This window comes from Pan troglodytes, chromosome 5 (assembly GCF_028858775.2).
Source record: "Pan troglodytes isolate AG18354 chromosome 5, NHGRI_mPanTro3-v2.0_pri, whole genome shotgun sequence".
Taxonomy (NCBI): Eukaryota; Metazoa; Chordata; class Mammalia; order Primates; family Hominidae; genus Pan; species Pan troglodytes.
In genome coordinates, this window is record NC_072403.2 from 179,385,781 (window position 1) to 179,412,418 (window position 26,638).

At 51.6% G+C, this 26,638-nt stretch overlaps 1 protein-coding gene across 6 annotated transcripts; it reads left to right on the top strand.

Annotated features, from left to right (window-relative positions):
- UNC93A (unc-93 homolog A) lies at positions 1 to 24,771 on the top strand. Of its 6 annotated transcripts, none has more exons than XM_009452384.5 (9): positions 1 to 263; positions 3,311 to 3,388; positions 3,723 to 3,795; positions 4,577 to 4,806; positions 6,486 to 6,611; positions 12,449 to 12,663; positions 14,463 to 14,598; positions 16,531 to 16,662; positions 23,951 to 24,771. In XM_009452384.5, the coding sequence occupies exons 1-9, from the start codon at positions 152 to 154 to the stop codon at positions 24,214 to 24,216; spliced, it is 1,368 nt and encodes a 455-aa protein (XP_009450659.3). In that variant the 5' UTR covers positions 1 to 151; the 3' UTR covers positions 24,217 to 24,771. The 6 variants fall into 6 exon arrangements, with proteins under 6 accessions (XP_009450659.3, XP_009450658.4, XP_009450661.3 ...); XM_009452383.4 differs by lacking the exon at positions 3,723 to 3,795 and having other exon boundaries at positions 14 to 84; positions 173 to 263; positions 3,207 to 3,388; XM_009452386.4 differs by lacking the exon at positions 3,723 to 3,795 and having other exon boundaries at positions 14 to 84; positions 173 to 263.
- Positions 24,772 to 26,638: the final 1,867 nt, after the last annotated feature.

The following is a 26,638-nucleotide window of genomic DNA, read 5'->3' on the forward strand; positions in this document are numbered from 1 at the left end:
CATTAACGAGTGACAGGCTTAATGACTAACACACCTCTAACATTTCACCTCTAGCTCAGATGAGAGAGAGAATGGGACTTCTTGGTACTGATTGTTTTTCCTGTGCCTCAATTGGTTTCTTTTAGGGAGCTACAAATTTACGTGTTCACTGATGATTGATCTTTTCATCCAGCACAATGGACAGAAGTCTAAGGAACGTCCTTGTGGCTTCCTTTGGGTTCCTGCTTCTCTTTACAGCCTATGGAGGTCTGCAGAGCCTGCAGGTATGTGTGTCCGGTCATCAAATTACCTGAACTTCTTGGCCTCCAAGAATCCCTGTGGTCACAGACAATAATGAATTGGAAATTTGAAAAATCTAATTCACCTGGTGTTTCTTTTTCACTCTGTACCAAATCCTCTAAAACAAACAGTGGTTCTCAGATGCAGTCCTACAGTGAGCAGTTCCCACTCATGTCTCAATAGGATTGCACAACAGCGAGGCGCGCGTTGCTCTTGGACAAGGACAGCAGGGGTCTTGGGACTGTGATTTCTTGGGACATTCTTTGCCTTTGGGTGGTTAAAAGGAGACACAGGAAAAGTCATTGTGAATTCTATGATTGATTGGATGCCCTTGGCTTTGTGGTTAGGGGCAGCCATGTGAATTTATCAAATGTCACTAGACCTTATAGATTCCAAGCCTACTCTAAGCTAAGCTGTGAACTTTGACAACATGATCTCTCTATACTTTGAACTCCTTATGGCATGCTCTCCTCCATAGTTCCGTGAGCCCATGAAAAAGCCAAACGGCATTCTCTGAAAGGCTGCAGCATTCATCATGTGCACCTAGACATAGACCTGACACATTTTCCCAAGCTGGTTACATTTCAAGTCTGATCTTTACCTGGATTCCAGTCTGAATTCCAGGGAATTCCAAGGGCTGGTCAGGAAGCAGGGCTATTGTTACTCCCCCGGCTTATTCACTGCTACAGTGTTGTACCCTGTGGCCAGGTGTGGTCACATAAAACATTTCAGAGCTTCTGATGACAAATTAGTGTGGTCTTACATGGTTCGTCAATGAAGAATAAGAATTGGGCACCTACTATGTGCATAGTACGGAACCAGAAAAGCACACCCGGGAACTGAGAATCCGAGGTTTCTCCTCTCACTGTTGTTGTGCAAACACTTGGGACTCCTGGGTTGCCAAGGAAGCTGGAATTCAGTCCTGAATTCTCAAGTAATGTTTCCTTTTGCTGAACTCCTATCTGGTTCTATTTCTGATCAGGCTTGCAGAGGATAAAATGGCAGCCAACAGTGACTCAAAGTCAAGTGGAAGGGAACACAGTCTCTTTTCTTGCCGCAATGGTTCATTACTTTTGGAGTCCCTGCTTTGCCCAGAACTTTGTGTTGTTGTCACAGAATGCTGGTGTGAGTGAAATGCCTGCTGGGTTGAGGTGAGTGCATGTTGAATGTGGTTGGTGTGCACTTTCTGGAAGAGGGAGTCTCAAGGATGTGGACTGGTCAGTAGCCCTTTCTCTTTAGAAAGCTCACCTGCCTGCAGAAGGAGACCCTGCTGTCCTCCTGGCACAGCAGCTCCCCTGGGGTCAGCATTCCTAGGAACCGACAGCTCCCCTGGGGTCAGCATTCCTAGGAACCAGTTCTGGTGGATCCGCTGTGGCTCAGCCACTGTCTGAAAATTGGCCTCTGGATTTGGAAGCCAGAGGAAGGGGGCTGGAGGGGGCTGGGAGCTGCCAGGGGTCCCTCCTCTCAGGCTGTGACGGCAGGACCCAAGGCTGTGGGCAAATGCGGGCAGACAACCCTTTGCCTCTTCAGCCCCAGTTTGGGGATGCCTCGTTGGGGAATCACTCATGGTGGCATCTGGATGAGCTCCACAGCTGTGAGCAGCTGCCTGGGGAGTAGATTGTCCCATGCCCCGCCAGCACTTCCCACTCCTCCTGGGCTGGTGGAAGTGGGAGCTGCTGTCTCATGATGTCAGCCCTTCCTTCTCAAAAGACTGGAGATGCAGGGGAGCCATACCTCCCTCTCTGCAGGGTCCCAGGACTGTGGAAGGGTCCCCTCCACTCCAGCTCCACCCTGGTTCCCGGCCCCACCCGGGCCTATTGTCGGCAGCTGACCTTGAGCATGCGGACGTGCTTTAACCCTCTAACCGGGACAGCTGTCCCTGCTACTCAGGACTGGCGTGAGCAACACAGAGTGTTCAGATAGAAGTGACTCAGGATTGGCTTTGCCCCAGCATGCCGAGGAGCCGAGCCCACCTCTCTCCAAGAACCCCAAGGCTTCTATGGGGTTGGCTTCGCTCTCAGGCCCCAACAAGGCACATGCATCTCCAGGCTCCCTCCTCAGAGCTCAGCAGCCCCAGTGAGAAGACAGGGCCTCATTCCAGAGAGTTCTCCTGAGTCCTCACCCTGGTCTGGACTAGGTCCCCTCGTCCAAGGACAAAGGACGCTCTTTTGTGGCACCTCCCCTGTAGCCACCACCTCCTTTCACCCTTTCTGGCTGCAGGCCTCCAAGTTCTCATTCAGCTCTCAACTTGGAGGTCACCTCCTTCTCCCCACCCTGCCCTGGAGCTGAGGTCTGGATGGGGCACCCAGCACCCTCGTGGCGGCGTGTGCCTGCCCAGGTCGTCTCCACCAGTGGTGGCGGCCTGCAGTTTCCAGGATACGAGGGCCCAGGGCCACGTCCCTGGTCCATTCTCGAACCTTAGACAGTGATGGGCACTCAGAGGCGGGCGATGGATATTTGGTGAAGGAAGAAATCATTCATGCGCACTCACCTGCTTCATATTCTTGGGGCCTCCCCATGGGGTGAAGGACCCCTTACATTCCCTGGGAGCATGCAGGCCCCTCACAGATGAGTTCTGGCAGAGTCTCCAGCCCCATCCTGTCACACTGTCCCGTTCTCAGCTGAGATTCAGGCAGGCGTCCACAGAGGCGTGAGCGGCTCTCACAGCCATCCAGCCCCGGCGCAAGCACTCACAGGGGTGCCGGGCCTTCACTCCCTGATGTTTAGACACACTAACTGCTTTATTCCGAATTCACCTGCACTTTCCTCCCACCAGCTTCAGAGGAGGCTCCCAGGGCAGCAAGCCTGTGGCTGGCGGTTCCTGGGAGCTGTGGCGGCCTCCAGCCTGGGGGACACTGAGGACCTGCTGGTGCCTCATCCCGCTGTGTCCATCCTGTGCTCTGACAGGGCTGGCTTTGTTCCCACAGAGCAGCCTGTACAGCGAGGAGGGCCTGGGTGTGACAGCGCTCAGCACCCTCTATGGAGGCATGCTCCTGTCCTCCATGTTCCTCCCACCGCTCCTCATTGACAGGCTGGGCTGCAAGGGGACCATCATCCTCTCCATGTGTGGCTACGTGGCCTTCTCCGTGGGCAACTTCTTCGCCAGCTGGTACGCAGCCCCCACCCCCTGCCCACCCCACCCCAGCCGTTCCCCACGCTAGGGACGTTCACTCTGCCCATGAGTTGCATTTGCACCTGGTTACTGTTCACTGCAGGCATTTTAAAATGAGCTCTCCTGCCCCTGCACCCCCGCCTTGCTTTGGTGACAGACGGTGCTGGGCTTCCTTCCTGTTTTCCCACCAAGGCTCCTCTGTGCCCCCCACTGCTTCTGTCTCCTCCTCCCGATCCCCGATGCTGGCCTCTCCCTGGGATCTGTCCTGGTCCTCAGCTCCCCTGGCTGGGCGAGGGTTCCAGTAACACAGGGGACTCTAACTGCAATGCAGATGGTGAGTCTCGTGGGCACCTAGGCAGACGTCACCAATGGACCGAAAGCTGCACCTCGCCCACCATTAGGAGGTGGGTATGGCAAGGGCAGGTCACAGGGATGGGAGGCCACCCTGCTCCCTGGTGAGATGGACCACAGAGACCGAGCTCTGAGGGCTTTGGCCTGCACCCCAGGCCCCGGGAACACAGTCATGGAGCATCTCTTCCAGGGACCCTGGTTGTGCCAGGACATGCTGCTGATGATGGCTGCACGTCCTTCTTCCCGGTAGCTGCAGAGTCTTACATGGCATGCCGCCGCTGAGGCCCGAGCCGGTCACTAGGTCTTTTTAACCAGGGCTGTCCCTCGGCCTTCCTCGTGCTCCTCGCCTCCCTCGTACTCCTCGCCTCCCTCGTGCTCCTCGCCTCCCTCCTGCTCCTCGCCTCCCTCGTGCTCCTCGCCTCCCTCCTGCTCCTCGCCTGTCTCGTGCTCCTCGCCTCCCTCCTGCTCCTCGCCTGTCTCGTGCTCCTCGCCTCCCTCATGCTCCTCGCCTCCCTCGTGCTCTTCGCCTCCCTCGTGCTCTTCGCCTCCCTCGTGCTCCTCACCTTGTTGTTTGCAATCACATCCGATACAAGGAGCCTCACTGGCTTCAATTTCACTTTTGCAAATCAGTCCAAGCTAGGAAATGCACTGATTTTGCTCATTTTTCTGAGTGTAATGGTGAATCCATCCATCCAACCAGCAACACTCATCACCACGCTTGCAATGGGCCAGGCGGTGGTTCCTTCTCCCAGATTGACTAAAGAACTGCAGGGACATGGGTGCGATGGGCTTGCGTCTCCTGTTACAGGCTATGGATCTGCATTTTACCCACAGGTACACTTTGATCCCCACCTCCATACTGCTGGGACTCGGGGCCGCCCCGCTGTGGTCTGCACAGTGCACATACCTCACGATCACGGGAAACACACACGCAGAGAAGGCGGGAAAGCGTGGCAAAGACATGGTGAACCAGTATTTCGGCATCTTCTTCCTCATATTCCAGTCATCCGGTGTGTGGGGCAACTTGATCTCATCGCTGGTATTTGGCCAGACTCCCAGCCAAGGTAAAAGGAAAAGGGGCAAGCAATTGTCTCCAAGTGGAGCAGGGGTTTCAGTGATGGGGGAGAGGGTTCCTGATTTCAGTTGCACACCTGCCTTGATTCTGTAACTTGAGCAGGTGAGTCAGGCCCCACAGGTGAGATTCTCAACCTGCCTGTGCTTCAGAGTTGCCTGTTACCTGCTGTCTTCTGGACAGTCGGGTGGGACTGAAGAAGATCTGTGTCTTCCACAGGTGCCTCCGCAGGGGCAGGGGAGCCCTTGGGAGAGGGCGCCGTGGGAAACTGAGGGCCACGCCAGTAGAATTTGGGTTCATGGAGTCTCAACTGCACAACTGTCCTTTTTAGACTAAGGATGGGGTTGCCTGATTTCTTTTCCCTGTGACTTGATACAATGACCAGATTTTCAAATGTTTTATGACAGGCCCCTCATCCCATGACAGACGTGGACATTGGATGGGCTGATGCCCTGGCTCCTCTGTCTCTACCCGACCTTGCCCTGTATAAATATAAAGTGCATATCTCATTTGTGCCCATGACCTTAGTGCCCACGTTGAGGCTTTAAGCACAGGGCAGAGGACATACATCTCTTTCATGCTTACAGGAAACCTTTCCCAACGGGGTAAAAACCAATCCAGCCCTCCTGACTAGTATCACAACTATTTCTATCACTTCATCAAGGTTCTCCATCTTGCTATCCCATAAAAATCCCACCCTTGGTAAACTCTGTAGCCAAAACCCCTCTCCCTTTTTCTCATGCGATGTCATGCCTGCTAAGTGCATTTGAAGAAGGGAAGCCGTGAAGTTGATGCATAGCAATTTTTACTCATTATTGCTGTTGGTGTCAGCAACAATGAAACAGAAACTGGGGTTACAGCTCAGTCTGCATATCACGGCCAGTGAAGTGGAGGAACAGGCATTTCTTTCGAAGACCTTTCTGCAGGTGAGTTAGTTCTCCAAGTCAGCACAGGACACAGAATCTGGGGCTGGAGGGATTTGGAGGGCGTCGTGTGCTTCTCCACCTTCTTGTACCTTCTCTTATCAGCTGCACATCTCACCCACCTAGAAGATTTTGTGAAGCTGTCTGTTATATAATTTGTGTTATTAAAATAATAAAAACACTGAATATTCTTTCTCCCACCACATCTTTCTCCTTTCCCCAGAGATTCTGACAGGACTTCTGACTGAGAGTCATTGCTAATTCAAATTGTATTTTTCTAAGAGATCACAGAACTAACGTTAGTTTTCAAAAACAGAAAAGTTATGAAATCACCTGCCCGAAGTCATGGAGTTGGTAACAGATGAATCTGAAAGAGAATCCAGCATTCCTGGCACCCAATCTCATGCACTTTTTTCTTTTTGACTAATTTTGAAAACTTGAAAAATTTTAATTATGTCAGAAAAGCAGTATAACAAGTAACCAGCACTTTTCCAAGCTCATTCTTCCCTGAATCTTTGCAGAACACGAATAGGATTTTCCACCTCCCAAAGTGTCTTAAATCGATAGGGACATGTGCCTAGACTCAATCTAAATCTATCTTGAGACGCTGGGTCTTTCCACGTGACCTGTAGTGATGCCTCCCCCCAGGTGTCCAGTGTCCTTTCCACTGTCACTTTGATTTCTCAAGAACCTACATCTTGTCACATTTGCCATCATCTCATATCTCCTGTCTGCTCTGACTTCATAGAGACCCTTCCAGAAGAGCAGCTCACGTCCTGTGGGGCCAGTGACTGCCTGATGGCCACCACAACCACCAACAGCACCCAGAGGCCCTCCCAGCAGCTGGTCTACACCCTCCTGGGCATCTACACTGGTACGAGCTCCATCGGCCCGGGGCAGGGTCCCTAGCAAAGCAGAGCCAAGCCTCCTTCCTGGGCTGACAAAGACTGTCTCTCCCAATGTAAAAGTAATCTCTCTTCTTCTGAAATATCCTTGCAAAATGTATTGGTCTGGATTATACGCAGGCGGTGTTCTTATGAATCAAATGCAGTACACCCGTGCTGTCTAACAGAGGATCCTGGGGTGATGAGATTGTTATACATCTCCAGAGCCCAACACAGCAGCCATTAAGCCCTGTGGTTGTTTACATCTTAACTGATTAAAGTTTCAGTTCCTAAGTCTCCCAGCCACACTGCAAGTGCTCAGCAGTACAGGGGGCTGGCGGCTACCATTACAGACAGCTTGGTCGCCGGCTAGGGCACTGGGATTGACTATTTGTGTTTCAGCTGTGGCCAAGGGGCCCTGAACATCCATAATTGCTATAAGCTACTTTTTTTTTTTTTTCTGAGAAATGTGCTAAGTACCTTCTGTGGAAAGGCTAGAGGGGTGAGTGCTCCCAAGTGCTTGTTGCACCTTAGCTGGAGACGTTGCAAGCTCATGGTGAAACGGCTGCCCAAAGGAAGTTAATTGTCATGATGAGGCTCATTCTTAGAAGTTCATTTTAATAGAGAATGTTATGTAATAGTTTCGTATGTGACTTTAGTGTTATAGTCAAAGGTTTATTACAACTTTGAAGGGGATACATTTAGAGAGTTTTAAAAACCATTTTGTAAAGAATTTAAATATATTTTTTTTTGGCTGGGCATGGTGGCTCACACCTGTAATCTCAGCACTTTGGGAGGCTGAGGCGGGCAGATCACTTGAGGTCAGGAGTTCGAGACCAGCCTGGCCAACATGGTGAAACCCCATTTGCACTAAAAATACAAAAATTAGCTGAGCGAGCATGGTGGCATATGCCTGTTATCCCAGCTACTCGGGGGGCTGAGGCAGGAGAATCACTTGAACCCGGGAGGTGGAGGTTGCAGTGAGCCAAGATCGCGCTGCTGCACTCCAGCCTGGGCAACAGAGCGAGACTCCATCTCAAAAAAAAATATATATATATACACACACACACACACACATTTATATATGCATGTACATATACATATACACGTATATATTTCTATATGTATATATATATATTCTTTGTCATTCTTGGATTTGGGGATTCATAAGGGCCTTGGAATGGGTCCTTCTTAAAGATCAAAGGCCTGGCACCTGTGAGCTCTGGGGGTACCAAGTCCCGCACTCTGCCGGGGTCAGAGGTGAGGAGGGTTCGTGGGCACCGCAGAGCTTTTCCTCATGCTGAGATGATGTGCGGCACCAACCTCAGGTCCCCTCAGGCCACTTCCACATCAGAGGCTCTGAGTGAGCACTTGTAAAGCTATCGCTGGAAGTCAACAAAGCGTACTGCGCACGTGCTAGGCCATGCTAGGCCTTCTTGGTCCAGACATTCAGATGACTAGAAGTTCGCCTTTAGTAAGCTGAGAGCCTAGTGAAGGAGGCAGACACACACCCAACTAACCGAGACCAGTCCGACAGTGTTCTGAGCACAGTTCCCAGCTGACTTGCAGCTGCATCTCCCTGAAGCACGGAGTTTCAGGAAAGCCTCCAAGGGCGGGTGGTCCCTAAGCCGAGTCTGGACAATGAGCAAGATTTGGCCAGGCAGGGAAGTGATGCTGAGGTTCCTGGAGACGAGATGTCCAGGAAGAGCCCGCAGGGCTGGGGGCAAGGTGGAGGGGCAGAAATGGGGCACAAGACTAGCTGTGGCCCTTGATGTTGTGCCAAAGGGTCTGGACAAGTGCAGACTTGCCTCCTTGACAGACCCCATGCCAGCGTGACTTAGAGGTGCAGAGGGACAGTGGGCAGAGACCCACTGAGGACGGAGTGCTGAGTCCAGAGGAGGGAGCAAGGACGGGGAGGCAGAGATGGAGGGGCTGAGAGAGAGGCCAGCAGGGTCCGTGTGGGTTGGACATGGTGTGGGGAAGAGAAGACAGCCCTGGGGTTGACAGGAAGATGAGCTCAGGCCGGGAACACCTGGCTTGAGGACGCAGTGGGACTCTTGCGTAGTGTCCAGTGGGCAGTCTGACGCCGTGCAGGGTTCAGGCCAGAGGCCAATGCAAGTGTGGACGTGGAGGCATCTTCTGACGTGGTGACTGGAATCATGTCAGGGATGAGGCTCTTAGGGAGAAGAAGCAGAGGGAATTGTTACAGAGAAGGGAGTACAGCCGGACCCCTGGTTCAGCAACACTGAGGGCGTGGCAGACAACTGGAGCCTTGGAAGGAGACAGAAAACCAAACCAGGGTCTTGGAGGACACCAGGGTTGTAGAATCAGCTGGGGAGGGGGTTTGAGAGTGTTGAGTGTGGCAGGGCCCCTAGGAGGCTCAGGGGGGAGGCTGGACGAGGCTCTTAGCCAGTGAGAGGCTGTTGATGCCCATCAGGAGAGCAACCTGGGGAGGGTGCTCGTGTGCAAGGCCCAGACTGAGGGTTTCAGAAGTGAGTGGAAGGTGTGGACAGGGAGTCAGGAGGAGCCACGGTTTGCTCTGGTCTGCAAGTCTCTGCTGACTTGGAATTGTGGTCATGTTTTCCCAGCAGGCCCCAACGTTCCCATCAACATGGTCCCAGGGACCAGCCAGGCCTGTGCTTCCCCCACACTTCCCCTCACCACCTCCTCTACATAACTAGGAGGCTGGGGGACTCGGGGACATTAAGCTGAGTCAAGACCCTCAGGTCTCCTTCCAGCTCCACCAATTCCAGTCAGGCAGCCACCAACAAAGACTTCTCCTATCTATAAAAGAACAGAATTTTGGAGTGGGGGCTGCAGCCTTCCTCTGTGAAGGGCTGACAGCAAATATTCCTACATGTAAGTATCTTTCTGAGGATCATATGGTCCTTGTTGCAATTGCTCAACATTGTCTTTGTAATGGGAAAAAGCCATAGACAACATGTAAGCAAATGAGCCTGCATGCATGCCAATAAAACTTTATTTTCAAAAGCAGGCAGTGGGCAGGCTTTGGCCCGCAGACCATAGTTTGCTCGCCCCTGCTCTAGAGGAAAAGCACAGGCTTCTCTGTGGCTTCCAGGCCCTTCATTGCCAGCTGTCCTCCGCAGGTGGCTGTTGTCTGTGGAACCTCCCCTGCAGGGTTACCCCCAGTGTGCTCTCTGGCCACAGCCCCGTCTCGGTTCACGGAATCCCGCAGCCTAAGGGAGTCCAAGTCTAGAAGTTACGTAGAGCAGAGATCACACACATGTAAATGAAGAAGTGGTCTTACTATTGTGATTGTAACAGTCCTGCAGGATCCTGTGTGTGTCCTTTTCTATAAAGCAAGACCATGTCTCCATAAAGAAAAACATAGGAAGAGAGAAAAATGGACCTAAAAGAACAAGAACACCCTCTCCCTGGGTAACTTTCCTGGGTTTCTGAGCATTGCATTCATTGTCAAGTTTCTTGCAAAGAGCCATTCTCTTTAGAATTTAGGACACAGCTGTGCAGCATCCCCCAATTCATGCCCCACAGAAGGCTCTGAGTCACATGACACCCGGACACACATAATTCTGAACAAAGGGGTGTGGCTTCTGTGTTCATAACCTGCCTCTCCCCTTCCCACAAGGCTTTCGGGGAGATTGTAGGTTGTGTCCTATTGGGCTGCTTGACACTGAAGTCCTGGCCCACAAGACGAGATTGTGAAGAAGGCGCTGCCTTCAGTGAGTGGAGGAAAAATGTGCCTTTTCCACGTGGTCTACACACAGTCAGCTCAGGGGATCGGCTTGGAAGGGGGCCCTGATCATTGTAAATACCCTATGGCCTCCTGTGCAGGCGTGACAACCTGCCAGACCGCATGGTGGCCAGGACAACGCAGAGGAAAATCAAGGGTGACCAAGAAACACCTGTGGCAGCAGGAGTCCTGCTTTCATACGAAATTTCACAAACTTCATGAGAATCTTGAGTTATGAAATAGGAAGGGGAATATGTTTAGCCAAGATGGAAAGTAGCCAGATAACGGAAAGTAAAGCCTAGAAATAAATCTGCATTTCTAGGTGGAACCACATTAACAATGGTGCTTTCTGAGACAGGTGCTAGGATTCTGCTGTTTCTGCACACAGCTTGGAAGAGAGCTGGCTTTGCAAACCTCCCAGTTTCAGGAACGCTCAGCTGCCGGGGCACAGTGCTGCAGCAAGCCCACTGCATGGGTCACACGAGGACCCTGACGCTGAGAGAGAAAGCACTAGATAAGGTTGGTCAGGCACAGTAAGATAGGATAACTCCCGTCGTCTTTAGAGGAGCAGGGGTCTAAGTTCTCGGAGGTAGAAATGAACCGTTCTGAAAGATTCTGGCCCAGAGAGAAGGGAAGGATCGTCACCACTCTTGAGTCATCTGTGGTGCCCCAAACACTGTGTATCATTACCACTGCCAGGTGGGAGGGAAACAGTGGAGACGCAACGGTATCACAGACGGCACTTACAATCATTAGGGGACGAAAGGGCTTCTAGTAAAGTGAGAAACGCCTACATAAACATCAGTTCTCCATTGACAGAAATTAAGGTGGATCAAATAATAAAGTGGTGGGCAGATGGAGATTTAGTCATATTTTGGAATTATGAGAAAGTACAGGATGCTTCCTCATGGATGAAATGAATAGTTAAAATATTTTTTGTGTAGATAACCCATTTATATCGTTCAAAATGCAAATCCAGGAGTCCCCCTTGTCCCCATTTCATTTTGTGTGGCTTCAGTGACCTGAGGCCAGCTGCGGTCTGAGAACCTTATGTGGAAAATTCCAGAAATAAATAATTCATAAGGTTTAAGTTGCAGATGTTCTGGGTAGTATGATGGAATCTCTTGCCGTCCTGCCCACCCCGCCCAGGCTGTGACCCTTCCCTCTGTCCAGCGTGTCCGCACCATAGATGCTCCCCGGGCCATAGTCTCTCAGTAGCCACCTCTGTTGTCAGAGTGAAAATCCGTGGTACATGTAGAGTCTGACACCACCCGTGGCTTCAGGCATCCGCTGGGGCCTTGGAATGAACCCCTTTGGGTGGGCAAGCACTGCACTGTGAAAGGGCATGCGGTGGGGAGTCTCCCTCTCACTGCCGTCCTCAGACCCCGTTCTGCACCCATAGAAAGTCCATGCCTGCTTTATTTCCTAGACATATTTAATGCACATATAAACAAGCACATCTTTATGTCCTTTCTTACTAAATTCAATTGGTAGCGCACTCTACACAGAGGTCTGCATCTTGCTTGTTTTTTCTCTTTTTACCATTTATGGTGGGGGATTTTCCCATCCGTGTATAAAGAGCTTCTTATTTTCTTCAAATGCACAACATTCTGTTGTAGTTCAGATACCCCTTAATATCTTTAACCAGTTCTTATTGGAGGACTTTTACACAAAATTATTTGAAATAAACAAAAGTGAAGCAAATGGTACCTTGTGGGAATCATTATCCTAAAAAAAAATCAATAAAAAGCTGTCTCCTGTTAGAAATTGCTTTGGGGATTAGAATGAGAAGCAGAGTCCAATGGTTAAGGACACTCAGAACTTCTGGGGTCGCTCCGGAATTTTTTGTATTTTATGCCGGTGAGGACAATACTGACCTATTGTGGCAGGTTTCATGCGAAAGCCGGTAAGTCTTGAGGTAATCAGAGAATCAGCACGATCAAGTGCAACTAGACACCTGAGATCCTTAAGCATGCCGTGTCTAATGTCACCTGAAATCTGGATCTGAATTAGCCCTCCCTCTCGAGAGGAGGATGAGTGACTGAAACAAATCCTTGCCAGGCACCCTGCCTCTGGGCCCCCATGAAAGCTGAAGCCTTTGCTATGTCCTTTCAGGGAGCGGTGTCCTGGCTGTCCTGATGATAGCTGCGTTCCTCCAACCCATACGAGATGTTCAGCGGGAAAGTGAAGGAGAGAAGAAATCAGTACCTTTCTGGTCCACTTTACTGTCGACTTTCAAGCTATATAGAGATAAACGTCTGTGCCTCTTAATTCTGCTGCCGCTGTACAGTGGATTGCAGCAAGGATTCCTCTCCAGCGAATACACAAGGGTATGAACAAAAGTGAGGGCCGGTGGCTCAGGCCATGCGTGGCATCACTGCCTTGCCTGTGTCTGTACCTGCAGGACGGCAGAGTGTCTCAGGCCACCTGCCCAGGGCTGGGGCTGGAGGGAGCGTGGTCCTACGCTCCCAGTGCTACCATAGCTGAGTTTATGATTCAAGGTCTCGACCTCCAAGTAACTTCCAACTCCCAGGAGCTTCCACTTCTTGTCTCAAGGGAGAACGTCTTGCTTGATCCGTGTCTTCCTGGGGAAGGAGCCGGAACAAGTGGATAGGCAGCTGCCGCTGACTCACCCCGCAGACACTCATTGGTGTTACCCCTGCCTGGACCTCACCCTGCACTCTTACTTTAGAGTTTACATATAGGAAAAGCATTAAGTCCATGAATACCACCAAAATTTCTTATCCCTCTAGTTTTTTTTTTTTTTTCTTTCTTTTTTTCTTTTTTTGAGATGGAGTAACACTCTTGTTGCCCAGGCTGGAGTGCAATGGCGCCATCTCAGCTCACCGCAACCTCTGCCTCCCAGGTTCAAGCTATTCTCCTGCCTCAGCCTCCCAAGTAGCTGGGATTACAGGCGTGTGCCACCACGCCCGGGTAATTTTGTATTTTTAGTAGAGACAGGGTTTCTCCATGTTGGTCAGGCTGGTCTCAAACTCCCAACCTCAGGTGATCTGCCTGCCTCGGCCTCCCAAAGTGCTGGGATTACAGGCATGAGCCACTGTGCCTGGCACCTCTAGTTTTCAAATCATGCTTCACAATCTAAAAATCAATGTGGCTCTCGAAGCTTCTGCTCCATCCACTCCTGCCACCTTCTCCCCTCAAGGTGAGAGAGGCGGTGCCCCACCTCAGGGTGCATAAAGAAAGAAGCCACTCCTGGAGGCTGTTGAGAGCTGGGGCCAGAGCTGGACCAGCAAGGGCCTGTGTCTGGCAGAGGCTCTCCTTCCAGAGGAACCTTCCCTGCTCCGTCCCCACCCCAGATCCCTCCCAGGCAAGGCTGCCAACTTAGCAAGATAAAAAGCACCTCCGCAGGTAGAATTTGAATTTCAGATAAATCACAAATGTCTCTCCAGGAGTATGCCCAGGCCATAGTGGGTGTCCTCAACTTTATCTGGCAGTGCTACTTTTAGGACCGCCTTGATGGAGAATCTTAGGAGCTTAAAAGAGTAGAAACAGGATAACAGAAAGGTCTACTTGGCGTTTTGGGGACAGCCCCTCCTGCTCCTCCACTGGACTTGTCCTTGTCCCCCCTGATGTGGCTGTGGCTGGTCTTCTCGTCTCAGTCCCTGTTCTGCGTGCCCGCCCTTGAGGTCGCCCGTGATGGGAGTGTGGTGCGGTGGGCATGAGACACATGTGCAGCCAGCTGCTGGGCTGCTCTGAGGCCCCGGAAGAGGTGTCAGGGCAATCTTTTCATTTTCTCTTTCTCTCTCTCTTTTTTTTTTTTTTAACTCTCTTTAGACCCAACAGGCAATGATTGGCCCCAGCAAAGGCAGGGTGTATTGGCTTCCATATAAAATAGTGCCCATTTCACAGCAAATAGTGAGAAATATATGAGAAAGAATTTTGTCTACAGTTGTCCAAACTGCCTCCTTTTAGTTCTCCCCAAACAGGATTTTCTTACAAACACCAGCTTTTCTCCTGCATGGGAGCCACAGAGCCTAGAGGAAGGTGTAGGCAACACTGGCCTGCTGGCCATCTCAGAGCAGATGTTCTAAGCACCCAACTGCAGCTTTAGCTTGAGCACGGGAGGCCTGGGAGCTTCCATGACGTGGCTCTGCACCCCTCTCCCCAGTCCTATGTCACCTGCACCCTGGGCATCCAGTTCGTCGGCTACGTGATGATCTGCTTCTCAGCCACTGACGCGCTGTGCTCCGTGTTGTATGGAAAGGTCTCGCAGTACACGGGCAGGGCTGTGCTGTACGTGCTGGGTAGGTATCAGCGTGGGTCCCATCCCAGTTGTCATAACGATTTGCAGTAGCAAAAGCGCACAGCTCACAGTCAGGACAGGCTGGAAAAGTGCCCCTGAAACTGCTTTGAAATCAGTAACGCCCTGTAAGATGCATTCATTCTTTCAGTCCTTTCTTCACCCCCTCAACAAGCAGGAATCAGATCTCTCCCCAAGCTGGCTCTGGGCAGGCACTGTGCTCGGCATGAGGCCACACAGCAAGTGCCTGCTCCGAGTGGGCACTCGGTGTGGTGACCAGGCCAGGGTGGGGCAGGGCAGGGTCTCTGCAGGTGCAAATGAGGGACACGAAGCCAGTGGTGAGGCCATGGGGTTCACGGAAAGTCACGCTGGGGTCGGGGCAGCTCTGTTCCACATTCACACAGTGGATAAGGACAAGACTTCTAAGGTCACAGACTCCTCCCTAAACACACAGCACCTTCCATTTTTCTTGGGAAGGGAAGGGAAGAGATGAGTCAGAGATCACGTGAACAATGAGGAATGCGGGCACTATGAAAAACAGCACCTGGCATGTCAATGCCCCAGGCAGGGCTGGGTGTGGGGGCGCAGCCAGAGGAAGGGCACATGGTGAGCATCCGCCAGGGCCATGGAGCCTGGAGGCTCTGCCTGGGGTTTCCTATCCATCTTCACAGCGCCCTGTGAAGCAGACAGTGTCCCCTTACAAATAGGAGATCATGGAGTGCAGAAGTGGAGGGACTTGCCCAAGGTGGCACAGCCCTGGGGCATGCGGTGTGGACCTGCCTTTCCGCTGACAGAGACCCTGCTCTTCCTCTGTGGCGTCTTGAGCGTCAGTGGGCAGCCTCATTACTGCATCCTAGAGATGCCACAGCCTGTGGAAATTGGGGTCCCAAATCTGTGACCTGCTGGGACGAGTCACAAGGTGGGGCCCACAGATGCTACCTGCCTGGGGGGTCTGTGGCCTCCTCCCTTTTGTCCCCATGCCCCTACTTGGAAGGCTCAGATGAAACCATGGGCACACTTTGTCCTACCCCCTGGCTACTCGGAAAGGTGCTGGGATGCTTCAATTTATACCTAATGAGAAGGCCCTTCTCTTTCTGACTTTAAACCCTCTTAGCTTAGGGGCAACCTCAGGCCCAGACAGGGTGACCTTCCTTCCCAACATGATGCCAGACCACACCCAAGGCCCTCCAGGCTGAGGCTGCGGGTCACGCAGCAGGTGTATGGTGCAGAGCATTGATTTAGAGCTAGCAGCACGCATACACATCAGCTCACAAATTAAATGTCAAGGTTCCAACTAAAAAGACGACTTCCAGAGCATTAAGGGAACATTGAGCATGAAGCAAACATTGAGACAGTTCCAGAGGATGGTTGAGACGGTTGAGATGGTTGAGACAGTTCCAGAGGACAGTTCCAGAGGATGGTTGAGATGGTTCCAGAGGACGGTTGAGATGGTTGAGACGGTTCCAGAGGACAATTCCAGAGGACGGTTGAGACAGTTGAGATGGTTGAGACGGTTCCAGAGGACGGTTGAGATGGTTGAGATGGTTGAGATGGTTCCAGAGGACAATTCCAGAGGACGGTTGAGATGGTTCCAGAGGACGGTTGAGATGGTTGAGATGGTTGAGATGGTTCCAGAGGACGGTTGAGATGGTTGAGATGGTTGAGACGGTTCCAGAGGACGGTTGAGACGGTTGAGATGGTTGAGACGGTTCCAGAGGATGGTTGAGATGGTTGAGATGGTTCCAGAGGACAATTCCAGAGGACGGTTGAGATGGTTCCAGAGGACAGTTGAGATGGTTGAGATGGTTGAGACGGTTCCAGAGGACAGTTCCAGAGGACGGTTGAGATGGTTGCTCCAGCACTGACCCACCTCCAGGCCCCTCCAGGCCATGATGATGGCCCTCATCGCCTGGCGGTTTCCCCTCTGCACCCCCAGGTGCGGTGACCCACGTGTCCTGCATGATTGCCCTACTGCTGTGGAGACCTCGTGCTGACCATCTGGCAGTGTTCTTCGTATTCTCTGGCCTGTGGGGCGTGGCAGATGCCGTCTGGCAGACACAAAACAATGGTGAGTCCCCAGCCCAGGCCCCTTCCTCTGTGGCAGCAGGGGGCGGTCCCTGGCCAAGGCAACTGTGGGGCTCATTAGATGCCAATGGGCCAGAGCCAAGAGAGATGAGTTGGGAGAGACGGGAGGGCCAAGAGGGCTTTGATGTCCTCTCTGAGTCTGACGTATTTTCTCTGAGCATTTATTCAGATTCATGATGCAAAACTGGAAAACCACCCAAGGTTCCTTCTGGGCACCATTCCCTCAGGATGATGTGGTTTTGCTTAAATCAAGTCGCCCGTTCAAGCTGGGGTGCAAGACTCTCTACCCCTAGGACAGCAGTCTCTTCATGACTGAAAACCTTTATTCAGACGTGCTTGTGAGCAGAGGCACACTCCCGTGTACCTGGGCCTGGGGTGTAAACATGCAGGGCCTTCCAAGGAGCCCACGGGACGATGGGAGGTGGCAGTGTGAGCCACAAGCCACACACGTCACAGGTCACTAGGGTCAGTGTCTGTGGACGGGGCTCTGGGGCTTCCTGGGCAGTGGTGGGTTTTCTGGGAGCAGCAGGTGGGGGCCCTGTGGATGTGGGGGAGCAGGGGAGGCCAGGGTGGGCTTCCTCCTAGAGGCCACATCTGCATCACGTCTGGGCTGACCACTGTCCAGGTGGGGTGGGGTGCAGGAGGAACCAGGGCAGGAGGCGGCAGGGATGCTCCAAGGCCTTGCTGGGGCTTGGGGCCCCCGAGAAGGCGGCCTGGGGGGAGTGCAGAGGGGTGGGGTGGAGTGGCAAGTCGGGTCCCCGAGTGTGGGGCCGGCATGTGGGGGAGGGTCAGATGCACCTAGGGTCACTGGAAGCAGCAGAAAGCGCTGACACCCAGGGGTGACTGGGAGCTACGTGGAGTCGGCCCCGTGTCACAACAATCAATTCCAAAAGGCAGGTGACAAGGTCCAAGGTGCGGCCCTGTGGGGAGCCGGGAGGGCCGGTTGTTGGATGGAAGGTGACATCCCATGATGATGGCAGGAGCCAAATGCCAAAGTCCTCACAGAATACAGTGGCCTGGCCAGGAGGTCAGGCAGGGCAGTGAGGACACGGATGGGAGATGAGCGGGAGCCAAGGAGCCAAGCAGGAGCCAGGGAGGAAGGGGCCCCGGGCTCAGGCAGCTGCACCAGAGAGGCCTGAGGGCAGGAGAGCTGGAAGGGGACATGGCCGTTGCACCTGTAATCCCAGCTACTTGGGAGGCTGAGGCAGGAGAATCACTTGAACTCCGGAGACAGAGGTCAGAGTTAGCCAAGATCGCACCACTGCACTCGTGCCAGGCTCTGCTGAGCTCCGAGGTGCTTTGTGCTGGCTGGCTGTGTTTTCCACAAGGAGATGCGTGAGAGCGTTTTGGAGGAAGGTCACTAGGAAGAGAAGGAAGCTGGGGCAGTGTGTGTGGCCGCTTGCCGGCGGGTGTGCGTACTGGGTGGTGTTGAAAATGACACAGATGAGGACTTAGGGTAGGAACCCTGAATTTCCCAAAAACCCCATCTAAGGCCCCGAGGGGTGTCAGAGGCCCAAAGAGGCAAGACTGCGTGTCTAAGAGATGCTGATGAGGTGAGATGAAGGGTCCTCGGAGGTGAGCATGGCTCACATGAGACCCTCTTCCCTTCAGGAGAGACTTCACCATTCTGCCTTTATCTGGCAAACACTCGGGGCTTAGAAAATGGAAAAAGCAAACCCACAAACGAACTACAGGCCAATGTTTCTGAGATGACAGACCTGGCTGCTGTCCCTGCACTGAGGATAAAGAGCACATGTGACCTCAGATCGCGGACAGAACACTCCAGCCACGTCCTTTCTTGTCTTCCTGGTGGGTTGCTTATCCACAGGACAGCTGAAAATCACCTTTGAACAAACCCACACTGTTGGATTTAAGGAGCCGTGTTTCACAGTCCTTTCTGCTGCCCCAGTAATGCAGGTGGACCTAGTGAAGCTCTTCACCAAAATGCGTGTGTACTTGGCCCAGCGCCACACTCTGGCTTGTTGGGATCAAGGCCTGGAGGCTGGAAGGGGTAGATTGGACCCGAGGCCAGGCCGGGGCATTGCTTAACAGAACAAATACTGATTTGATGGAGGGGAGACAAACAGCAACTCACTTTGGTGTTCTTGGCAGTGCAGAATTATAAGCTAGTGGCATGTCACGTTGCTGCAGGACTCTTAGCTACGTTACCAATAAGCATCAAACAGCATTTGTTTAAACTGTCCCCTGGATGTGTGGCAGAGCCGGTGTTTCACTGAGCTCCCCAAATGCACATCCCATTACCAGAAGTGCAGAGTGACTTATCTGAACTTACATGAATTTTAAAATGTATTTACACATTAAATGAAAAGGAGAACACTGGGACAAATATCCCCACAATATTCCATACGATAATTCCCTAAATGCTCCCAATGAATGTGATCATTCATATTTGGTTTTTGTTCTTCCTGAGCTATGTGAATAGTGGACTTAGCTCTCCTTTTCCTTATATGGACACATGATACTCTCAGGGAAAGCCTTGTTGAATTGTGCAAACAAAGTTACCTAAGGTCAAACAAAGAGTATGAATGTCCAAGTCCGGTGAATGACTGGAATAAAGACTCCCTTTAATAAGGGATGCTAATTTAAATTGAAACTGTTTCTGTCTTTCTGTACAGGAAAAAGTAATTTTTTTCAAAAATAAACCAAACTGGCCGGGTGCGGTGGCTCACCCCTGTAATCCCACCACTTTGGGAGGATGAACCAGGCAGATCACTTAAGCTCAGGAGTTCAAGACCAGCCTGGCCAACATGGTAAAACCTCATCTCTACTAAAAATACAAAAATTAGCCAGGCGTGATGGCACATGCCTGTAGTCTCAGCTACGAGGGAGGCTGAAGCTGGAGGATCACATGAACCTGGGAGGCAGAGGTTGCAGTGAGCTGAGATCACGTCATTGCACTGCAGCCTGGGCGACAGAGCAAGACTCTGTCTCACAAAAAAAAATGTTGTGGAAAATATTTTCATATACTTGAGAAGCTCCTGTGGACTTTGTACTTGCAATCGTCATGCGTGAGTGGCATTTTAGTGCCGCGTTCCTGCACTCCTGGCGGGCTGGCTCTCCATGCAGCACAGCACACACACAAGGTCTCTGTTCTCTATTTTTTGAAAAAACTGGAAATTTTATGTAGCTTTGGCTACATCTCAAGAACAGCTCTCTTCATTTTTGTTTTTCTAAGTAGCAAGTTAGATTTCTAATCCTATTCTCCCCAAATGTGTGCTTTCCTTTAAGAACATATGTGGACCACGTATGTTCTTAATTAACGACACTGAATAAAACCCAATGCACTTTGTCCTCACCTTTCAGTCATCACTGCTCAATTTAAAGACTGGTCCTTACAGTCTCCCACTTAGAAGCAGGTCGGAAGCAGGTCGGGCTCACCATTTGAGCCCCTCCTTCCTGGGCCAGAATTGAGGATCCCTGGCTCACTGTCCCACTGGGCTCCAGCCATCCCCTGGCCTCTGCAAGGGGAGATCTGTGCCAGGCACTCCTCTCTGCTTATTCCCTTGGACAGCTAATGAAAGATGGGTGCAGTTGCCATGGCAACCCTTCCCCGCCAATGCGCTGCCGTGAAGATACAGAATGTCTAGTCTAAAAATACTCTTTTGCTCTGTTGGCTGTTTTCAGGGTGATAAACTCAGAAAATCTCACTTCTTCAGTGCCCTATTCACTTAACCTGTCTTCTCTGACTAAACAAGATTGCTGGACTTCTCATCCACATCCTGGTCTCTTTAACCCTGGGCCACCTGGGAAGAGGAGGCAGACAGGCCAGGCTGAGAGCAATGCTTTGTCTTTCTAAATACAGCTTTTATTTTGAAATAGTTTTAGATTTACAGAAAAGTTGCAAATGTAGTACAGAGAGTCCCCTTGAAAGGTACCAACCTATAGATCCAATGCATTTACCCCGTAGGCCCTGTGCCAGCTTCCCCAAATGCTGAGCATCTCACAGAGCCACGGCACATTCGTACAGCTAGGAAGTAACGCTGCCATGTGACAGTTAGTGGGGGGACGGCCTTTATTTGGGTTCCTCCAGGCTTCCCATGAGGGTTTTTTCTGTGCCAGGATCCTGTCCTGGATTCCCTGTTGGACTCAGTCATCGTATCTTCTGGCTGCTCTGTGACAGCTTTTCATTTTCCTTGTTTTTCATGACCTGGACCCTTTTGAAGAGCACCGTAGTCTGTAGGCTGTTCCTTAATTTTGGTTTGTTTGCTGTTTTCTCATGATTAGGCTGGGGCTGTGGGTTTGCGGAGGACAGCTCCCTGGTGAGGCGCTTTCTTGTCCCGTCATATGGGGGATACAGGAGAGGGACAGGCCTCCTCACCAGCGATGTTAACCTTGATCCCGTTGGCTCCGTGGTGCCGGCCACATCTCTCCACTGCAGACCCACTGCCTTCCCTTTCCACACGCGGTTCTGCGGGAGCGAGTGCCCAGGGAGCCAGCAGTCAAGAAGAGAGCAGCTAATCTCCACCCTGAGGAATGTCTATGTGTACTCTGTAATTCTTCCATAAAAAATGCCTGTCCCTTCTCCCCGATGTATTTATTACTCAATCATTGATCTGCATCAGCATGGGCTCGTATATTTACTCTACACTTTGGGTCACCATCCAACACCATATTATTTCTTTATTAAGGTGGTAAGACACGGGGCTTATTCTAGCCCCCACTGCGTAGCTGTCACTCCATTCTCCGGCAGCCAGAAGCCTGGTTCCCACTAGGTATGACTGCTTCCTTATGTGTTCAATCTTTTACATGTGTACAGTCATTTCAGAATTGTTGAAATACCATTTTCAGTCTACTTTCCTTTTTAAAAAATGTCTTTCCCCACTATGTCCTTAGCTGTGGGTAGTTTCATGCAATTCAAAACAATAAATGCATTGCTTTCTTTATGTTTGGATTAAAATAGGAACCAAATCTTGAGTAATTCCCTGGAAAGCCTGAGTTTAATTATCACTGGCATTGGCCTCTCCTCCCCTAGACTGGGCTGATGTCATCCACACGTGTGGCTTCCCCTTTCCCGAGTGGGACAAACGGTTTCCCCTGATTCTTCCTCCGTGTTTCTTAAAGGCAGTTCCAGCGGCTTCATCTGGGTCCTAGGCGTCTCCCTCTGTGGGTGTGGACCCTGCTTCTGTGGGTAGAACTGGGTTAGCAGACAGGCAGGAGTGAGGGTGTCACCTCTGTCTGGGGCCACACCTGTCTTCTTTGGCCTCCTCCATTCTGTTTTGTGGCCAGGGGACAGCCCACTTTCCAGTCACTTTCTGGGTCCCCAAGTCCTCCATGCTGGGGACCCTACTGTCTCCCAAACACATCTAGGTGATTTTGAACACAAGTATGTGAGCTAGAAGACAGTCTAGCTCTTTCTCTCTTTGTTGTAGATCTCCTCACTAGGTCCAGATTTTGGAACCAGAGTCAGAGAGTGTCAAGTTCTTCATGTGACATGTGAGGCATTGAGGGCCCGGAAAGTTTATGTTTATGGAAAGACTCAGAGGGCCGAGGAGAACATGGCTACTTATGAAGAAGCTGAATTGGCCTTGGACCAACCAGAACTTGATGAAGGGAGATGGTGGGGGTGCTGGGGGAGTGGAGTGAGCCCCTTTCTTGGAGGACAATGATTTCTAATCACGGCAGCACAATATAAATTTCATCTTGAAATTCTTGAATGACAGCAACCCATATTCCCAAAAAGTTAGCTTAAAATTAGAGTTGCCTGTATTACTAGAATATTTATAATCTGGGTCCATTGGCTCTGGTTTTCCGACCTGCCCAGGGTGTAGCCGGGAGCTTTTAGCCACAGAACATGGCATGATCTACCACTTATAGCCATGGTGTCTCAACTTGGATTTTCTTCCCTAGAACCTTGGTTTTGGCTCCCATGCTAACAGTCACCCTCAAAAAACAGACAAGAGGGGTTTAGAATAGTCTCAGAAGCCAACTAAATCAAAATTTGGTTATTCAGTTCTCTTTGGTCATTACTTTTATTAAGGTGGACAATGTGCAGACTGTGGGACAAGAAGGGTGCCTTGTCCTGAGGGTTCCAAAGAGCTTCTTGTTTCCCAAACATCCATGAGCTGTTGACAGTGTGAATCTTAGGGCTCTAGCAGGGCACTCCCCTGCTGTAAGCGCATCTGCGTTGGTCTTCAGCAGTAGAGGGAACATTCATGATGTGAGTTGTTTTGTATAAAACTCATTAACACATTTAGTGCTGGGCCTCCCTGCACACGGCATCGTCTCCAGCACTAAGGGAGGGGTGGGCAGAGCGAATCTTCGGCAAGACGGTTCTTTCCACACTCATGTGTGTCTCGCGCTGAACCAGGTGCCATGAAGTTTACAAAATTAAACGCCATCCTCCCTGCCTCAAGGACCCCATGGCTGGCAGTCTGGAATCCTCCTGGGGAACCACATGCTTCTGCCCCTGGTTTCAGGCCCTGCTGCCTGCAGTTAAGGTTGCTGCACACCCTGCCTCACCGGGGCTCAGGCTGCCTCTGTCCCTGCTCCTGTTCCTGCCCCCCTCCCCACCGCCTGCCTACTTCGCCTCAGGCTGTGGAGGGTTTTCCTGGGTCTCTGTGGCCAGCAGCCTGGGTGGAGCCCCAAAAGGGGCCCTGTGTTTAAATCACAAGCAGGAAAATCCTGGGGCTCCAAAATCCCTAAGCTAAAGGGAAAAGTCTAGCTGGGAACTGCTTAGCACCAACCTGCCTCCCGTTCTATTCAAAGTCACCCCTCTGCTCACTGAGAGAAATGCAGATCTGATTGTTTCCTTTGAAGAGGCTAATCAGAAACTCAAAAGAATGCCACCATTTGTCTCTTATCTACCTGTGACCCGGAAGCCCCCTCCCTGCTTCCAGTCTTCCTACCTTTGCTTGGAGTTGTCTTGCCTTTCTGGACAAAACCAATGCTCATCTTAACCAAACCAATGTTCATCTTACGTATGTTGATTGATGTCTCATGTCTCCCTAGAGTGTATAAATCTACAGTGTGTTCTGACCACCTTGGGCACATCTCGTCAGGACCTCCTGAGGCTGTGTCACGGGCACCGGTCCTCAACCTGGGCAAAATAAACATTCTAAGTTAACTGAGACCTGCCTCAGGTTTTCGGGGTTCATGCTGTCATCTGGCATGTAAAATCATTCTGTTGTGAAAAAAGAAAAATGTCTTGATTTAGTTGAGAAAATGGGGCAGTGGGAAAGCTGTGCTCTTTTCACGAACAGGGTCACTGTGGGGCCCGTGGCAGAGCTCTCACGCCGCTCTCTCCTCCGCAGCTCTCTACGGCGTTGTGTTTGAGAAGAGCAAGGAAGCTGCCTTCGCCAATTACCGCCTGTGGGAGGCCCTGGGCTTCGTCATTGCCTTCGGGTACAGCACATTTTTGTGCGTGCACGTCAAGCTCTACATTCTGCTGGGGGTCCTGAGCCTGACCATGGTGGCGTATGGGCTTGTGGAGTGCGTGGAGTCCAAGAACCCGATCAGACCCCACGCTCCAGGACAGGCGAACCAGGCAGAGGATGAAGAAAAACAAACAAAAATGTGAGAGCAGTGAGGTCCGAGGAGGATGAACTCAGAAAGCACCAGCCAGAGAGTTTTCTTAGAAGATGCCTCAGGACATAGAGCGGCTCCTCATCACCACCTCAGCACAATTTGGCCATTGTGAAGAGATCATATTATTTCACTCTTTATGTATTTTTCCTATTCTAACAGACTTAGTCCACCATCTTATTAACAGAGATCAAGTGTATACATGAAGGTATCTGTTAATTTAATTTTAGATACAAAAGAAAAAAGTACAATCAGCCAATTAGAATTTGCCTGAAATCATAGACTCACCCTAGTTTTATTGCTGTAGTTGTTTTTAAGAATTGGAAGACTGCTTAAAACAATGTAGTCTAACCCCATAATTTTACAAATGGGCGAACTTTTAAACTTCTAACTCTACTTGGATTAAAACCTCATACATTTTACAAAGAGGTCCTGACAAGTCAGCTGACTCAACCTCACAGAGTCAGGGGGTGACAAAGCCAGACTGGGGCTCAGGATTCCTGAAACGTGTGGGGTCTGCGTTTCTAAATAAAGACGGTTATTTAACGGACTCACCTCCTGCCCAAGTCCTGTTGTGCTAAGTACTCACATGGACACACACACAGGCTTCATCACGTCAGTGCTTTAGTGTGCTGTGGCCTTCGCAGACTTTCGAGAGCATTTCACACAGAGATGCTACACATGTCTGTTAACATGGAAAATGGTGCCGGGCACTGGTTGGGTGATATTTGCCGGTCTCAGTCACCGTCTGGTCCCTTGGCACCTGGTCTCCTCTCTCCCTTGTTCTTCCTAGCAGCACTGCTGCCTGCCCATCTCCAAGGCTTCTTCCTTGTCTGCTGCACTCAGGTCCCCAGGCCCTCCCCAGCCCTCCCCCATTACTAGCACCCACCTTGCCCAGCCCCTTCCCACCTCCCGCTCATCCTCTCCCACAACCCACCCTCCCAGGCCCTACCCCTGCCCCCCCACCCCTCCCCAGACCCCTTCCTGGCCCCTTTCCTACCCTCCTTGGCACCCCCCACCCTCCCCCAACTCCCGTGCCCTCCCCACCCCCACCAACCGCCTTCCCTGCCCCCCCCCCCACCACCCTCACTTCCTGGACCTGCCCCGCCCACCCTGGACCCCCCCGACCCCCTCACTCCTGGGACCTCCCTGGCCTGTGTGCCTGGAGCTTGGGATCTCTTTTGTCCTTTAACCCTAAGCTGCTTCCTTCCCCTTCCCCTCCTCTTCCTCCCCCTCCCCTTCCCCTTTGGTTCACACTGAGGCTTCCTCTAGACCTTCTAGGTCTTGTCTGTGGCTCTCCCACCTGCATGTTGTTCATTTATTGTTTCTACGAGCATCTCCTCCTCCTGGAACTTCAGCTTTCTAGCGTCTAGTACACAGCACTAGCAGGTGCTTCATATGTGCAGAAGGAAACGGGCCTCTCCATGAAATTCCAAATGCTTCCTTCACTCACCCTCATTCATTAGGACGCTGGCTGCCTCTGGCCATGGGAGGGGGAGCAAATGCCTCCTGGCCCTGGCCCTTTCTCCTTCCAGTCAGTGTCAGCCAGGTGCCCAGACGGGCGATGATCAAAGGCAGAGAAAAGTGCAGCTGCCACGAGCTAATGCTTCCTGACCTCTCGAATGTTACCTCTGAAGCTGCCCCACGACGAGCTGGGCATTTTCTCCCAACTGTTAGAATTCCCCTGATAGCCCAGTGTCTCTGACCACCAGCAGCCTTCTTCTTGTCACCCAGGCTCATGTGCCCTTTATGTGCCACTCTGTCCCTGGCCTGGCTGATCAGGGAGGAGGCCCTGCCATTCCTCCCCCAGGCTGCCGATCCTCTGCCTCCATTCCATTCCCTGTCGGCTGCTTCCTGGTTCATTGTCCTCCCTGCAGGGCTCGTCCTCTCCTCCATCCGGGCTATTGAGAGAGGGATTTTGCTAAAGCACAGGACACTTCACCCTCCAGCGCCCATCTAAAGAGCACAGTCTTACCCCCTGGCCGGGACAGTCCAGGCCTCCGTGAGTTAATCCCAGCTGCCTCTCTAGCCTTCTGTCCGTTTCACCAGACTTCTCTGTCCAATGCTTCTGTTAAATACCGAGGTCCTTCCCTTGTGGGCCCTTCACTCCTGCTGCTCCTGTGTCTCTATCCAAACCACGTTTATCCTCCCAGACCCAGTGGAATGCCATTAACTCTTTGCAGGCTTCAACCATCTTCCTAAAGCTGGGCCTCTGCACTCTCTAATCCCTGCCCTGCTTTGCCCTCCCCTTTCCCGCCTTGCACGACGGGCTGCCTGGTGCCATCCCTGTCTGTGGGATCCATGGCCGTCTTGCCCAGCGCCATGCCTGTTTGTGGGATCCATGATGGTCTTTGCAGCTCCCACAACAGGGTCATGTCAAAAGGAGTCAAGACTGGCTAGGGTATTTGTGTAGAGGG